At 39.0% G+C, this 18,819-nt stretch overlaps 1 protein-coding gene across 1 annotated transcript in view; it reads right to left on the minus strand.

Annotated features, from left to right (window-relative positions):
• The window catches only part of LOC139462444 (potassium voltage-gated channel subfamily KQT member 1-like), a 179,782-nt gene that overhangs the window by 15,827 nt on the left and 145,136 nt on the right, over positions 1-18,819 (minus strand). Inside the window, exons 6-8 of the mRNA XM_071244167.1 lie at positions 4,731-4,841; positions 3,715-3,899; positions 2,884-3,084 (exon numbers count right to left, since the gene is read on the minus strand). Coding sequence (XP_071100268.1) covers positions 2,884-3,084; positions 3,715-3,899; positions 4,731-4,841 — 497 coding nt within the window. The remainder of the gene's footprint in view (positions 1-2,883; positions 3,085-3,714; positions 3,900-4,730; positions 4,842-18,819) is intronic.

Raw genomic sequence — 18,819 nt, forward strand, 5'->3', positions numbered from 1 at the left:
ATAGAGACACCCTTGTTACAGAATCCCCGTTGTTACAAACACACCCTTGTTAGAGAGACACCTTTGTTAGAGAGACACCTTTGTTACAGAGACACCCTTGTTAGAGATACACCCTTGTTAGAGATACACCCTTGTTACAGAGACACCCTTGTTAGAGATACACCCTTGTTAGAGATACACCCTTGTTACAGAGACACCCTTGTTAGAGAGACATCCTTGTTACAGAGACACCTTTGTTACAGAGACACCTTTGTTACAGAGACACCCTTGTTAGAGAGATACCCTTGTTAGAGATACACCTTTGTTACAGAGATACCCTTGTTAGAGAGACACCCTTGTTAAAGAGACACCCTTGTTACAGATACACCCTTGTTAGAGAGACACCCTTGTTACAGAGATACCCTTGTTACAGATACACCTTTGTTACAGAGACACCCTTGTTACAGAGACACCTTTGTTACAGAGACACCCTTGTTACAGAGACACCTTTGTTACAGAGACACCCTTGTTACAGAGACACCTTTGATACAGAGACACCCTTGTTACAGAGACACCCTTGTTACAGAGACATCCTTGTTACAGAGACATCCTTGTTAGAGATACACCCTTGTTACAGAGATACACCCTTGTTACAGAGACACCTTTGTTACAGAGATACACCCTTGTTACAGAGACACCCTTGTTACAGAGACACCCTTGTTACAGAGACACCTTTGTTACAGAGACACCCTTGTTACAGAGACACCTTTGTTACAGAGACACCTTTGTTACAGATATACCCTTGTTACAGAGACACCTTTGTTACAGAGACACCCTTGTTACAGATACACCTTTGTTATAGAGATACCCTTGTTAGAGATACACCCTTGTTAGAGATACACCCTTGTTACAGAGATACACCCTTGTTACAGAGATACACCCTTGTTACAGATACACCTTTGTTAGAGATACACCCTTGTTACAGAGACACCCTTGTGAGAGAGACACCCTTGTTACAGAGACACCCTTGTTAGAGAGACATCCTTGTTACAGAGACACCCTTGTTAGAGAGACACCCTTGTTACAGAGACACCCTTGTTAGATATACACCCTTGTTACAGAGACACCTTTGTTACAGAGACATCCTTGTTACATTGAGATATCCTTCTTACAGAGACACCCTTGTTACAGTGACATCCTTCTTACAGAGACACCTTTGTTACAGAGACACCCTTGTTACAGAGACACCCTTGTTACAGAGACACCCTTGTTACATTGAGATATCCTTCTTATAGAGACATCTTTGTTAGAGACATACCCTTGTTAGAGATACACCCTTGTTACAGAGACACCCATGTTACATTGAGATATCCTTCTTATAGAGACACCCTTGTAAGAGATAAGACACACCCATGTTACAGATACACCCTTGTCAGAGAGACACCCTGGTTACAGATACACCCTTGTTACAGATACACCCTTGTTACAGAGACACCCTTGTTACAGAGACACCCTTGTTAGAGAGACACCCTGGTCAGAGATACACCCTTGTTACAGATACACCCTTGTTACAGAGACACCCTTGTTACAGAGACACCCTGGTCAGAGATACACCCTTGTTACAGATACACCCTTGTTACAGAGACATCCTTGTTAGAGAGACACCCTGGTCAGAGATACACCCTTGTTACAGATACACCCTTGTTACAGAGACATCCTTGTTAGAGAGACACCCTGGTCAGAGATACACCCTTGTTACAGATACACCCTTGTTACAGAGACACCCTTGTTAGAGAGACACCCTTGTTAGAGATACACCCTTGTTACAGAAATCCTCGCAGTAAGTATGCCGTGTGGGTATCTATGTTAAACTTTGACATGGTATCTTAGTGGGCTAGCTTGAGGTAAAGTCAATATGGTTTAATGTCATGTTTGTGCACTTGTAGTTCCTTTGGTATGATGTGGCCAGGGATCCAACCACAGACCTACCTTCTACTCTTTGAGCACATGCTCTAAAAACTAGTCCACAGAGGTGAACCAGAACAAATTACTCTTCATTTAGTAACCAACATCCACAATATGCATAATCTCCAGTACAACAAGCTTGTATTTACTTCCCACAATTGTTAACCAATACCGAACAAACTTTGGACACATAAACCAAACCTTCTGTAAAATAAAGCCATGAAAAGAACTTGTAATGTACTTAAACATATTTAAGTAAAAAAAGGGAGATGACACAATCGGTAATTGCTTTTAACCAATAAATAATGCAGCTGATCCCTACATGAAACAGTCACTGGCAAACTCGGTGACAAAACATTTGATTCCAAAAAAGAATTGCCAGAATCAGAAATTCTCTGCAAAAAATCCAGACAGCAACTGGAGAAGAGTTTCCTGAAACACACGACGGCTGAGCTGCCAGTCAGACCATGAGCTGTAGAACTGTTTTTCATGTCCATGGTTTGCAGGTGTATGTCAAGATAAGTTTCCTGATAAAATTAGTTTCGTTTTTTGTGAAGTGCTCTTTGCTAGAAAGCTGGTTTAGTGTGATGAAATTTTTCAAAGTTTTCCACACAACACAGAACTTCCACAGCCAAATCCTCCAGGACACAATACGTTGACACCACCAAGAGCAACTATACAATAATCCATCTTGAATTCTTATTCATTTTAATTTCATGTGTGAAATAGATATTAACATAAATACCTGTGATAATTATCAAATAAAGAAAAATACCATCCTTAAAGATATTCCATTATCAGACATCACCAAATCATACATACATAATATAATACAAAGGTGACTTTCCTTGAAGCAAGAAACAAGACTCCCTATGAATATTGTTAATTTAAATTCCCATCTTTGACACTTCTCCTCATATACTCCTGTTGTTGGCGTACCTGTTCAAAGCATCTGGCACATCCTCCTCTGTGTTGGAGTGATGCATCTTCTTGCTGTTCTGTCTGGGGGTCATAGGGGACTGAATGCCTCCCCGTTCCCCGCTGCTGTTTTCTCGTGATGTTGAGTTTGTTCCAGACCTTTCCCTGCGCCGTGTTGAGAATCTACTCACAAATGATGCATTGTTCTTCCAGGGTCTTTCTCTGTTACAACCAATGAGAGACTGTTAAACATGTTAAAGGGGAGCTTCACTCAGGCAAATGTGGCAGACCTTGCAAGTCATTCAAGTCAAACAAATTCAAATAACACTTTGGCAAATCAAAGTTTGTTGGTATATCAATCTAACAATAGCGATTACTCATATTATATAGAGATAATTAATGTCTCATCCATCGAGTAAATGAAGAAGTCGCATAATGTGTAAAAATTACATTGCTGAACTATTCATTTTGAATTATGAGAATGCCTTTGGGTTCCATGTTAACTCAATTAAACATTAGGCTAGCCATTCCTTTGTCTATAGTAATATATATTGTAGGCTAGCCATTCCTTTGTCCACAGTGAGTGAGTGAGTGAGTGAGTATGGTTTTGCGCCGCTTTTAGCAATATTCCAGCAATATCACGGCGGGGACACCAGAAATGGGTCTTCAGCGTGACGAGTGAATGCTTTAACCACTAGGCTACCCGACTGCCCATTGTCTACAGTAATATACTCAAGTCTACACATTTCTTTGTCTACAGTAATATAGATATATACAATATACCACCAATATACCACATGCAAGAGTTATCAGACTTTGACCATTGACCATCACCCAAGGGGGATAACTCACAAAGTTGGACTAGGGCATGGCACCATGTGGGGCTTCCATGTAGCTAGGGACATGGAGTTCTCATCTGCTGCATAACACCGCCACAGGCACTGTATGAGCTGAGCAGCAGGTACTCGGCGACGGTTCAGGTGTTTCTGTCGTTGCTGTTGTTGCACTTTCAAGGCAAACCCTGAACCCAAAATACCCTGGCAAAGGTAATCAAGTGTCAAATTACATTACATAACACACCCTATAGAATCTGTTTCAGCAGATAATTTCAAACTCAATATGTTAAGCAATTTTAAGGCATCATTGTTTTATTTGAGCTTCATTAAAATAGTGGTGCTTAACTGGTCACAAAATACAATGTATGTTCCTGACCAAAACATTTTAGTAAGTGAATGTTATCTATTGCTATCAGAAGTGTGCCACTACCTCATAACTCACCTACTGCTAAATAGACTGGTCGGTTCATGTCAATCCATGGCAATACAACTGCCAGGTCACCGTTTTCTATACATTTGTGTAACAAATATGACTTTTAACGAGTCAAAGTATGTCATTTATGATATATGTATCCATTCTCTGTCAACTAAAGTTCGTTTCAAGGCGTCACTAGCGGTATTCTGACTGTGGTTGCTGTTAATAACGGTGAGTTGTGCGATCTTCCGATCGCTTCACACACGATTTCGCCGAAATTAATAAAAACAATATTAAAAGGAATTTTGAATAAAATTAATGAAATAAGTTACAAACATAAGTCCAGATATACAAAGAACACTTTTTATAGCCAGACAGTGTAATTACATGATTATTTTGCGTACTTCAGTATGGATTTGTTGACATGGTATTTCCGGTGTTTCCTGCTCACGGTAATGTCTTTCCATGGGGGAAAAAACATCGGAACTCATAATTCGTGTATAATGCGCACCCCCTTCTACACAGCTGTGTTTTTTGGAAAAAAAGTGCGCACTATACTCAAGAAAATACGGTATATGTTTGTGTTTGTGTGATGACATGAATACTGCTGGACTTACAGCTGGCAATGCAAAGAATGATATTCCCAGAATGGCAGAAAAGGAAGCTATCAACTTTCCTCCCCAGGTGGTTGGCACCACATCCCCGTAGCCAACTGTACACAGAGTCACCTGCAACACAAGGTGTACATATTAACACAAGTGAGTACATTAACACAAGTGAGTAAAGTAACACAAGTGAATACATTAACACAAGTACATAAACACAAGCAAGAACATTAACACAAATGTACACATTAACACAAGTGAGTACATTAACACAAGTGCATACATTAACACAAGTGAATACATTAACACAAGTCTGTAAACACAAGCAAGTACATTAACACAAATGTACATATTAACACAAGTGAGTACATTAACACAAGTGCATACATTAACACAAGTGAATACATTAACACAAGTCTGTAAACACAAGCAAGTACATTAACACAAATGTACATATTAACACAAGTGAGTACATTAACACAAATGCATACATTAACACAAGTGAATACATTAACACAAGTACGTAAACACAAGCAAGTACATTAACACAAATGTACATATTAACACAAGTGAATACATTAACACAAGTACGTAAACACAAGCAAGTACATTAACACAAATGTACACATTAACACAAGTGAGTACATTAACACAAGTGCATACATTAACACAAGTGAATACATTAACACAAGTACATAAACACAAGCAAGTACATTAACACAAATGTACATATTAACACAAGTGCATACATTAACACAAGTGAATACATTAACACAAGTACATAAACACAAGCAAGTACATTAACACAAATGTACACATTAACACAAGTGAGTACATTAACACAAGTGCATACATTAACACAAGTGAATACATTAACACAAGTCTGTAAACACAAGCAAGTACATTAACACAAATGTACATATTAACACAAGTGAGTACATTAACACAAGTACGTAAACACAAGCAAGTACATTAACACAAATGTACATATTAACACAAGTGAGTACATTAACACAAATGCATACATTACCAAAAGTGTATACATTAACAAAAGTGTATACATTAACAAAAGTGTACACATTAACACAAGCAAGTACATAAACACAAGTGAGTACATTAACACAAGTGCATACATTAACACAAGCAAGTATATTAACACAAGTAAGGACATTAACACGTTTATACATAAACACAAGTTTATACATAAACACAAGTTTATACATAAACACAAGTTTATACATTAACACAAGTGTTTACATGTTCACAGCTTCACCTGGACAAAACTAAATTTTCAATGACACTAATAAAGATGATAAAGAGTCAATAAAACTGTTGAATCATTTTTCAGTTGAAAAAAAGGGATGAAGTGATCAAAACCATTTGAAGAAACCACTGGGCCAGTGTTGAAGAATGTAGAAGATGCATGCCAAGTTTGGTCAGCCCAGATAGGCCAGGTGTTTGGGGGTACCAAACAAGTTGAAGATGCACCTGCAAGCCAGGTTTGATCTTCATCAGCCCAGACATGCAAGGTGTTTGGGGGTACCAAACAAGTTGAAGATGCACCTGCAAGCCAGGTTTGATCTTCATCAGCCCAGACATGCAAGGTGTTTGGGGGTACCAAACAAGTTGAAGATGCACCTGCAAGCCAGGTTTGATCTTCATCAGCCCAGACATGCAAGGTGTTTGGGGGTACCAAACAAGTTGAAGATGCACCTGCAAGCCAGGTTTGATCTTCATCAGGCCAGACATGCAAGGTGTTTGGGGGTACCAAACAAGTTGAAGATGCACCTGCAAGCCAGGTTTGATCTTCATCAGGCCAGACATGCAAGGTGTTTGGGGGTACCAAACAAGTTGAAGATGCACCTGCAAACCAGGTTTGATCTTCATCAGCCCAGTTAGGCCAGGTGTTTGGGGGTACCAAACAAGTTGAAGATGCACCTGCATGGCACTTTATTTATCACCAGTGCAGTGAATTGGATCCTCACACAATCCACCACACCTCCCCACACAATCCACCACACAATCCACCACACCTCCCAGCACGATCCACCACACCTCCCCACATGATCCACCACACCTCCTCACACAACTTATGACCCCTCCTACCATAATCCACAAGACCTCCTCACTTGATCCACTACACCTCCACACATGATCCAGCTCAAATCTTCACACGATCCACCACACCTCCACACATGATCCACCACACCTCCACCAAACATGATCCACCACACCTCCACACATGATCCACCACCCCTCCACACATGATCCACCACACCTCCACACATGATCCACCACACCTCCACACATGACCCACCACACATGATCCACCACCCCTCCTCATACAATTCACCACCCCTCCTCACACAATCCACACCTCACATGACCTATCACACCTCACATGAGATGTTTTCCACAACATGCTAGAGGACAAACAGAGTGGTAACTACTCAGTCCATCTCCATATTCAGTAGTGCCCACCAAGCCCAGGGAATTCAATACAAACTTCACCATGTCTCCATATTAAGCTTCATCCATATTCAAGCATGTGTCTAGCCACGTAATAAGCATTCAGTATGGTCACCTCCAGTCCCTTGAGATTGTGTAACTCGGATTATCATGCACTACCACTTGTAAACTGTCTTTGAATTGTCAACATTAGGGTGTGGGGTGTCTCTAGCAATCATTGGCTTTGTAGAAGATGCAGATGCTTTCAACGGCTATTAACATGTTTGCATTCCATTTTAAATGTCATCCACTATTATACTACTCAACATCTGCTGAGGACCACATCTTTAACCAAAGATCACTATATTTTTCCTTAGCAAATGTTGAGAATCACATGTTGAATCATAAACAGGCTATTATAATAATAAAAGAAATAATACCCAACTAATGGATACAAAGTTCTTGTTTTTCAAATCTTTGTGCAAAATGTCTTGCCTCCTGCCTTTGGATATTTGAAGGAAAGAATCTGCAAAGAAATTATTGAATTGGTACGGCCTTTAACTAATTATTTTTCTACCTTCTCCCGACCAGGATTTAAAAAGAATTGAGAATGGTCTGCCCTAACATGGGATGGTTAAATTTGAAGCAGGTCAGCCTTGGAACTAACACTAATGATGATTCATTCCTACTGGGCTAATGGACATACCTACCAAACATGGTCAATATGTCATCGATCAAGAGATCTTGCTGACAAGCCCAATCTTGTTCAGTTGAAATCAAGCTAATTCCTATATTAGCTGGAGCTGATCTGAGTAATCCTTGTCTGAGACTTAATCATTGGGATCCATATTGAAATGAGGGAGGCACATAGATGCTTCAGTTTGGCCCAGTACTGCTAATGGTTGCGAGTTGTGTTACTGGTTTCACATCTATGATAAATGTCCTTTGGCAGGTACAGTTTTAATGGGCTTAACATTAACGACATCCCTGGTATTGAACCTAGTGTCTCTGAACTCTCTCTCCCAAATAAGACGTTGTAATAGCTTGTTTGTTGTTTAATACCACATCAGCACAATACCACAATATCAAGTCTGAATCAGACAACACAGCAATTGATATTTTGGATGATCCACACTATTGGGGTAGGATGACATGCTATCAACAAGTCAATGAGCCAGCCCAGCTGATTTGTAAAGTCACCTCCAAAGACCAGCATAGTTTGCTGGGGACCATGTCTAACCCTGATTCCCAACAGGGAAACATATAATAGGAAGGGGTGATTCAGGTGACCCAGGGAAACTTCTCCTTGTCCAATTTCCCAAGGATAAGTATGTCCATGGAACTATTCCTGAGGGAAGTATGTCCTTGGTCAACTATTCCTGGGGAAAGTATGTCCTTGGTCAACTATTCCTTGGGAAAGTATGTCTTTGGTCAACTATTCCTGGGGAAAGTATGTCCTTGGAACTATTCCTGGAGGAAGTATGTTCTTGGTCAACTATTCCTGGGGAAAGTATGTCCTTGGTCAACTATTCCTGGGGAAAGTATGTCCTTGGAACTATTCCTGGGGAAAGCATGTCCATGGAACTATTCCTGGAGAAAGCATGTCCTTGGAATTATTCCTAGGGAAAGTATGTCCTTGGTCAACTATTCCTGGGAAAGTGTGTCCTAGGCACTATTCCTGGGGAAAGTATGTTCTTGGTCAACTATTCCTGGGAAAGTGTGTCCTAGGAACTATTCCTGGAGAAAGTTTGTCATTGGAACTATTCCTGGGGAAAGTATGTTCTTGGTCAAATATTCCTGGGGAAAGTGTGTCCTTGGTAAACTATTCCTTGGGAAAGTATGTCTTAGTCAGAGATTCCTTGCTACACCAGGACCCTGCTTCCCAAAGTGATCCAGCTACAGCTGTTGTAATTCTCATAGCCCAACTGACAGTTTTAGCTCTAAGGTCATGTGTGAAATAGCTAGGAAAAAAGACTGAGGTTTGACATGATAAATACTTAGTCAACACTCACTTGTGCACTCACTTATGTTTGTAAATAAACATGTCCAGTGTGAATGTCACAACTGTGTCATTGCAATTAATTCTCATTGAATATAGTATGGTTCCCAGCTATTTATGCTCTGGGTCACCTTTGTGGTGTCTTGCCATACAATCTGTTTCCACACACGACAGGTGAACAATGCCTGTTTGAGAGTATTTCTGTCCCCTCATTGAAAGGAATTGGAAATTGCATTGTTACATTAATTTGTTAATATTTTGATTCCTCTCGCACAACTCTGGTATACTGGCAGTGAGTGAGTGAGTGAGTGAGTGAGTGAGCTAAACGTAGGAGGAAAGCCCAAACTGACCCAGGTCATACATGTTTGTCACTTTGATGAATGAAACATTGGTATGGGGCTCACAAAAAACAAGGTTTCTAATCTGGGTAAAACTGAATTCAATTCTACAAACAATGGCTGTTCTGCTTATAGCTTGCTAAAAGTTGTTCTTGCATAACTGACCCCCTCTCCACTGCCAAACATTTACAGACTTCCATCATGAAACAGGACCAGGATCTAACAAATATAATAATATAATTCAAAAGTAATTACCATAATCAGTTCAACAAGACTGGACGTCCCACAAACAGGCTTGGAAATACATACATCAAGACACAAAAAGAATTATCCAAGTATATCACGAAAGAAATTGACAGTAATTTTCTTTAAAATTATTTATCTCAAACTGTGTGGCTAATTAACCTTGTCTTCAGATTCATGTCCAGATAAATCTAAACCCTATGATGCAATGAATTGGTTCCATGAGACCTAAATATGCACACATTACATTGCCAAATATTATTCCTGAAACAAAACTGTTGCAAGAAGAATATCTACAATCTAAAATGTCAATGCCTCAGAATAATTAGTCCTGATTATTGGCTGAAAAATATTCCACTGGGCATAAAGGGCAAAACAGTCATATGAATGGAACACTTAAAACCATTGATGACACCAGGTGTTCCTGGAAAGGGTAAGAATGTCCTGCCCTTGTGGTAGCACCCGTAACCTATGTAGTTTGCCTGACGCTGCACAGCAGTACTCCTGCCATACATGAGGATCCTGATGGGTGGGTCCCATAAGCAGTTAGCAGTAGAATTTAGGGTACTTTTTCATTAAGCAGTAATTTTTCTTCTTTTTCAATAAAATTGTCACGAAAAATTCCTAAATCGGCCATGGAAGGACATGAGACTTTTAATTCTGCTTTCATTTCATCCTGACAATTCATATTTTTAATACCTGGTAAAATTTCAAATCGCTAAACATTCTCGACTGGTCCCCTGCGTCAGTTGCGCAGCCTGCTTTCTGTGGCGAGGCATTTAGGTCTTGAAGACAGACTGTTTTTGACCATTTACGATAGTGTTTGAAGGGTGCTTTATGTTAAGCATTAAAACCCATCAGGACCCTCATACATTGGAGGCCTGTTAACGAAGCAGATAATCAAGTGATGGACCAGAAAAAACCCAGTGCCATGATATGTATTTACCGATTTTGGTGAAACTAAAAATAATACGTAAATTTTGAATTACTGTATTCGACGTAATAAGTGATCCGCTCTAACAAGCACCCACGGCGATATTTGCTAATATATTGGCTAGTGAACAATCCCAATTAGCACCCCTTCCGATTGATCAATGTACACAAGACTTATATATTCGCATATAATACGCACTCATGTGTTAAAATGCACCCTTAATTATGGGCAATTGAACTCTGGAAAATATATATTTGTCGTGTATAATACACACATAATTTTCTTTTGTATCATTTCAGGCTGTCAGCATCAACCACGAAATTTACGATCTTTCAACTTTGTTTTTTTCTCTCACCAACATTATATTCTATAAAGAGCCCCCTATTTCTAATTTTGAGAGTGCCCTGGGTGCTTATTATGTGAAATATGGAACATCTGCTGGGTGTTAGTGCATAGATTTTACTGCTTACAACTTAACAAAAACCTTTCAGAAATATATTCTATTTGCAATACAGTAGGGTGCAGTCTCGTCCCCAACCTTTCTTTTGTAGTTGACTCAGAATAATTGATAAATGCTACTCCTGAATTTATGATGAAAATTGGGAACTCCAGTCCACCAGCAGAGTAAATATCAAATCCAGTTCAAGTAAATACAAAACAGATATGAAAACATTCAGACACGCATTGCTCAGGTTAAAGGTTTGATGCAATAGGGCCTCTGTTGCCATTCAAAACAGTTTCAGTTCTGAGAGTCTTCATTGGCATATAGAAGTTGGACATAATTACGATGAGGAGTATAAGGAATAACAACTTCTTTATTATACATACACAACGTTTCAGGGCTACGTCTTGCCCCCGTACTGCTTCAGTACTGTTTCATTAATAAAAGCGACAAAACCCCTCCATAGCCACAAGAAGTCGATTGTACGATTTAGACTGCATCATCAGCATGTGAATCATTATCAAATAGTGATGAAACCAGGTGTTCACGAAAAGTTGAGCTTATCCTGGCCCATCGTAAGCACCCATCACAAACGCATGCAAAGGCAAGTAAACTGTTCACCTGAAAAACCTTGGAACTTATGGAACAAGTAAAGATAGGGAAATGCATTGGACATCATTTTTGTCACTGATGAGCCAAATTTGAAAATGCTCTCCACATGTCTACCATAAAACTTTTGGAAAGCTTTTCTGAGGCAACACTATTTTCGTTTTTTGGTTTTCAGATCAGAAAATATATAACCAAAAGCCAGAAAATTAATAAAAAATATTCTTTTTTATACGTTTTTAGTTCATAACAGCTAGCTCTATCTTTGATTGATTAGAAAAACTGAAAAACTACAAAAATCTAACAAAATGTCAAATACATTACATGTAGCCTTTGACCACTGCATACATATTTTCAACAGTACACAGAGGTAAATTGGGCACATTAGGTTGAGTTAACTTTCATTTTATACCAATGAATCAACAAATCAAAAAAGTGCCAATAAGAATGAAAAAAATACAGAAATTTAGTTATAATTCAATTCTGCTTAAAGCAGACACAATGTGTGGATAACAACTTCCTTAATGTACTTTTCAAAAACATCTATTTCTAATTGCTCAGTAAAGAAACTGAAAAAAGGTAAAAAACAAGGATATGGCCTTACAGCAGGCACATGCCATCCGTTGCCTGCAATATCTACAGCAGATCTTTACAGACAGGAATGTTGATACAGAATAATGAATGAACCAGTCTCCCTAGAGAACAAAACCTTGTCTTCTCTAGCTGAACAAATTACAGATATGAAGTCAAGCACCGTGTCTATAGCTGAAATGGCTGTAGAGCAATGATATTGCTCTCTTGTCTGGACCTGTAGTTGATTAAGGCCCACCTAAGGACAGACACTTACTCCTAGCTGGTAGGCACTCTACAGCTTACTGTGCAGGTTTGGCAAATTGATACATTTTATTACCAATGTTATTACCTCGCCACGTTTTTAAAACTTAAATAGCCTGATGTACTGGAGGATTATTGCAAATGTCTCTTTTCAGAACCATTTTTGGAGTGTTGATTGCACCAACTGCCTCCTTTTGTTGCCTGAAATATCATTACTTTCCATAACATTTTTCATGAAATGTTTAAATGTTTCATCAATATTTCTGAAATGGTTGACATATTCAAAGCAAGTATCACTGGCAAGTTGGCAAATTATCAAACATGGGAAAAGATGAAATTATGTCAGGAAACCTGAGGTCATTAACAAAAATAATGTTCCTCATCAGAAGTTTATTTGCAAAATGATCAGGCCATTAGTCTTGTTTGGAACTTTCTTCTACGAACACAGAAAACTATTTGAATCTCACTTATAGTCACGTCGGAATAATTTGGGCAAGGAAAGTTAACTCTTTCCTCTTAAGCCAATATGATGATGTAACACTATTGTTGTTGCTGTTGATTCTAAGCCAGGAATTCACCATCTTGAACATGTAACAGACTGATGCAACTATGGGTCATTATTCAAAATTATAGAGAAATTACATATCAACTATAATTAACATGGTTTAATTCAGAGAAAAGACTCAAATCTGTTGATTCTGAAAGTGTAATGAACTCGCCCCTTGGTATTATAGGGACTTTCTAGATTCTGGTTCTGGAATCAACAGATCGGAGTGATTTCTCCATAACAAAATGCAAACAATATTGATATCTTAAAGCTTATAATGAGTTAAGCCAGTTAAACCCGGAATTATGTATCAGGAAACGATTGTTGATGTTGATGTTTTATATGACAATTCTTTACCAGGAATTCTCTGGCCATTCTGGATGTTACAATGACATAATTATAGGTCTTAATGCAAAATCATAGCGAAATTGTATATATATATCAACCATTACATTGTTTAAGTCAGAGAAATCACTTGAATTTGTTGATGCTGAGTACATGACATGACATATTTTCAATCATCAATGTAGTTTTAGAAACTGTAGCAATAAACTGTATGAATGTAAGGCCCTAATTATATAATAGTGCCAAACGACTTGCAGCCATCTTGCATTCACATAAGCACTAACACAACCAGAAACCTCTATATAAACTTTTCGGGAACTGTATGTAAAATAGAGCAAGTAGGCATAGAGTCCAGAAAACAGAAAATAGATGACCTCATATGCATATTTCTTAAAATACACTGTTACCATCAGTGACAGGGTTGGGCATCCTGATTAACAATGTCTACATTACAGATGTACCAACCAGTTCCAAGCCTCAGATCTACTAACAAGCTCCAACTATTTGCTTCAACTTTCAAATTTCACACTTGGTTCCTGATCCTTTTCCTATTCTGCAGGATAGTTAGTTATGGAACACCTTACCACAGTCTATCAGACTATCTTCTCCCCTCCAAGTGTCCTTCAAATCAAACTTGGAAGCCCATCTCTTCAGGAAAGAGTACTGCACAACCCCTATGTAACGTTATGATGAGCAACTATTGACAAGCGGACACATGTAATATACATATACATGCTCCCTCTTCACGCAGGAAGCCCCGCCAAGTTGAACCCACCAAAAACTTTTTCAAGAATGTGAAGACTCCCCAATACTGCAGCCTTCTGCATTACCCAGATGTCAGAAGGACAGTATTCCTGACAGCAAAACCGGGTACTCTCCCAATGTCAGTCAACAGATTGGGAGAGACCAAACCGAAGGCACCGAGAACAATCGGGAGTCGGACAACTTGGTACTTGGGATGCAAGTGTGACATTTCAAAAGTGAGCTTTGCATATTTGCCATATTATTCCTGAATCTTGTCAATCACATTTAGTATCAAAAGGGACAGAAAATTCAATGATATAAATGATTTCATCAGATTCATAAAAAAGGACAAGATCAGGTTCCATGATGCCCTCTACATACTCTGGCTTGTACCATGGATGGACCTCTATGTCAAAACCACAAGCATTGCAAAGACGGTAATAAAATTATCAAGCCACTCCATCATGTTGCTTAAGATACTGTGTTTGTGGCAAAGCTGGGCATCCACTTACAATGTGTTGGACAGTCTCATTAAATTCATTGCATAATCTATGTTTCATATTTACACATTGACAGTTTCGAGCCTCCTGTTTCACTTTTCTGGCTAGTCGTCTTCATCCAAGCGAAAGACTCTGAGGGGTTGCTGTTCCTCTCAACTCGATGCAGTGGTTGTTCAGATGGCATCTCCTTGAAAAACAGGGCGATTTAATATTGCACTTTGTTGGTTGACACTGATTTCTGTACCTTCCAGCAGTACAAAACCATCGTTATAAAAAACGGTGGAATGCCTTGTTTTCATCATGAGTTTTGACATTCTTCAAAAGAGGATCATCAGAAAAATAAATGTGCGCATAAGTGCACAATACAATTCTATCATGAAGAGCCTCCATGTTAATCAAACCACGCCATCCCATTAAACTGGTAAATATAAGTGATTGAGGGAAGAGCGATTATTATTATTACTACATGGTATGGACTCACAAAGTTTCACTGAGACAGATTGTGATATCAATGCAAGCTTACACATGTTTTGCAGATCACATGAAAATGACAACAAAATCCATTCACTCATTCACAGTAGGAAAATACTACCCAGGTAGGTTCGGGTAATAGGGGGTCGGGTACCCGGGTAGTAATTTTGGACTCGTCCAAGCTTGACAGTCTACTAATCAAGCGTGCATGATTTAGCAACTTCTCAATTAGGACAAGGAATGGAGAAGGTTTAAGCAACATTGTTCAGGTGATAGACTAGGGTGATGACTTACCAGAATCATGAAACTTCAAAGGAAAGTCTCCAAATCATCTGTGTCAATGACAAAGACCAAAGAGTGATTTAACTTATGTCAGCAGGGTAGACATAACCCTGATACTGGGTAACTCAAGAAAGAAAATTCTAAAAAGTGAAATGCTTGGGACCAACAAAGAATAATTCACCCTGTCAAAGGAAAGTTGGAAGTGTTGATACGGGACGTTGTATGATAAGTACCAAGCTGAACATGCAAAGTTTCACTGAGACAGATTGTGATATCAATGCAAGCTTACACGTGTTTTGCAGATCACGTGAAAATGACAACAAAATCCATTCAGTCATTCACAGTAGGAAAATACTGGCTGAATGATATTTGTTTTACAAATTGTTTTCCTTTACAAAGAATTTGGGATATCCTGTTCAGCTTCTTGGTAACAATGACTTACAAAAACATATGGTCTTAAGCGGTGGAGTCAGAACTACTCCAGAAACATACAATAGACGTAATGCATGTCAATCAATTTATCATGATTTTTTTCAGATAAGTATTGATTGTGACTTGATGACAGATTAGGGCTTCCAGAGAACAAGCCTTGTCGTTCTTCAACTCCAAGGCGTTTATAGTAATCACTGTCTTCACATTACACCAGCACTTAATCAGGCCTGCCTTGTTCTTTCTTCTTACTGACGAGGCATTAGATGATCAATTTAGATTATGTTTTATCTTGTATTTGCAGAATGAAGATCGATATGGGCACACACTTTAACGATGCTTCAAGCTTTACTTTTTTGTCTTCAATCATTATCCACTTTATGCAAGCAATCTGTGACTTCACCGGCTGTTCAGTGGATGTGTTTGGCTAAATGTGTGTGTGCAGCGTAATGGTTGGTGACACGCTTCAGTGGGTCTGCCTCCGTAACAAGTCTTATAACTTCAATCCTTCTTGGAGCTATGACTTTCATAATCTCATGATAACTGTGTATCGATGGTGTTCTGAATTTTTTCTTTCTTTTCTTCTTTCTAAACATCTTCTTTTCTCCTTTGTAATGATGTTTCAGAGATATTTCTTGAGCCTTCATCAGGTGAGTGAGTGAGTGAGTGAGTGAGTGAGTGAGTGAGTATGGTTTTACAACGCTTTTAGCAATATTCCAGCAATATCATGGCGGGGGACACCACAAATGGGCTTCACACATTGTACCCATGTCGGGAATCGAACCCGGGTCTTCGGCGTGATGAGCGAACGCTTTAACCACTAGGCTACCCGACCGCCCCCTTCATCAGGTGAATACTGAGTTAGCTTATACAGTTGTGATAACAAGGAGCTGACTGCGGTGACACTAACAATAAGGCAATCAAGATGTTCCTATGTGGTTGATGAAATGATTAAACCACAGTGGAGTACATGCTAGGTAGGTAGGTGCCTTGGGCTCTGTTAATCACTGGCTTCTTTCTTTGAATTTCAATAGTTTCTTGAAGTTTGCTCTTTTTCCAGTGACTGATGTTGGTATTGATAATCTTGCACTGTTGCCAGGAATATGATGGGCAGGATTTCTAATGAGATGTCCAAAAGGGCAGATTTCATGTCAAATTATGCAACAGAGGTCTTGTGTTCTTTTAAACTGTTGGCTTTTAAACTTGCTGATCCTCTCAACATATTTCACATTAACTCGATGCAGTGGTTGTTCAGATGGCGTCTCCTTGAAAAATGGGGCGTTTTAATATTGCAATTTGTTGGTTGACACTAATTTCTGTACCTTCCAGCAGTAAAAAAACATTGTTATAAAAAACGGTGGAATGCCTTGTTTTCATTATGAGTTTTGACATCCTTCACAAGCGGATCATCAGAAAAATAAATGTGTGCATAAGTGCACAATACAATTCTATCACAAAGAGCCTCCATGTTAATCAAACCATGCCATCCCATTAAACTGGTAAATATATTAGTGATTGAGGGAAGAGCGGTTATTATTATTACTACATGGTATGGACTCACAAAGTTTCACTGAGACAGATTGTGATATCAATGCAAGCTTACACGTGTTTTGCAGATCACTTGAAAATGACAACAAAATCCATTCACTCATTCACAGTAGGAAAATACTGGCTGAATATTATTTGTTTTACAAATTGTTTTCCTTTACAAAGAATTTGGGATATCCTGTTCAGCTTCTTGGTAACAATGACTTACAAAAACATATGGTCTTAAGCGGTGGAGTCAGAACTACTCCAGAAACACACAATAGACGTAATGCATGTCAATCAATTTATCATGATTTTTTTCAGATAAGTATTGATTGTGACTTTATGACAGATTAGGGCTTCCAGAGAACAAGCCTTGTTCTTCAACTCAAAGGCGTTTATAGTAATCACTGTCTTCACATTACACCAGCAGTTAATCAGGCCTACCTTGTTCTTTCTTCTTACTGACGAGGCATTAGATGATCAATTTAGATTATGTTTTATCTTGTATTTGCAGAATGAAGATCGATATGGGCACACACTTTAACGATGCTTCAAGCTTTACTTTTTTGTCTTCAATCATTATCCACTTTATGCAAGCAATCTGTGACTTCACCGGCTGTTCAGTGGATGTGTTTGGCTAAATGTGTGTGTGCAGCGTAATGGTTGGTGACACGCTTCAATGGGTCTGCCTCCGTAACAAGTCTTATAACTTCCATCCTTCTTGGAGCTATGACTTTTATAATCTCATGATAACTGTGTATCGATGGTGTTCTGAATTTTTTCTTTCTTTTATTCTTTCTAAACATCTTCTTTTCTCCTTTGTAATGATGTTTCAGAGATATTTCTTGAGCCTTCATCAGGTGAGTGAGTGAGTGAGTGAGTATGGTTTTACGACGCTTTTAGCAATATTCCAGCAACATCACGGCGGGGGACACCACAAAGGGGCTTCACACATTGTACCCATGTCGGGAATCGAACCCCGGTCTTCGGCGTGATGAGCGAACGCTTTAACCACTAGGCTACCCGACCGCCCCCTTCATCAGGTGAATACTGAGTTAGCTTATACAGTTGTGATAACAAGGAGCTGACTGCGGTGACACTAACAATAAGGCAATCAAGATGTTCCTATGTGGTTGATGAAATGATTAAACCACAGTGGAGTACATGCTAGGTAGGTAGGTGCCTTGGGCTCTGTTAATCACTGGCTTCTTTCTTTGGATTTCAATAGTTTCTTGAAGTTTGCTCTTTTTCCAGTGACTGATGTTGGTATTGATAATCTTGCATTGTTGCCAGGAATATGATGGGCAGGATTTCTAATGAGATTTCCAAAAGGGCAGATTTCGTGTCAAATTATGCAACAGAGGTCTTGTGTTCTTTTAAACTGTTGGCTATGGGCTGATTCACATCTC

The sequence above is a fragment of the Haliotis cracherodii genome, unplaced genomic scaffold (assembly GCF_022045235.1).
Source record: "Haliotis cracherodii isolate W230 unplaced genomic scaffold, xgHalCrac1.p SCAF_1, whole genome shotgun sequence".
Lineage (NCBI taxonomy): Eukaryota > Metazoa > Mollusca > Gastropoda > Lepetellida > Haliotidae > Haliotis > Haliotis cracherodii.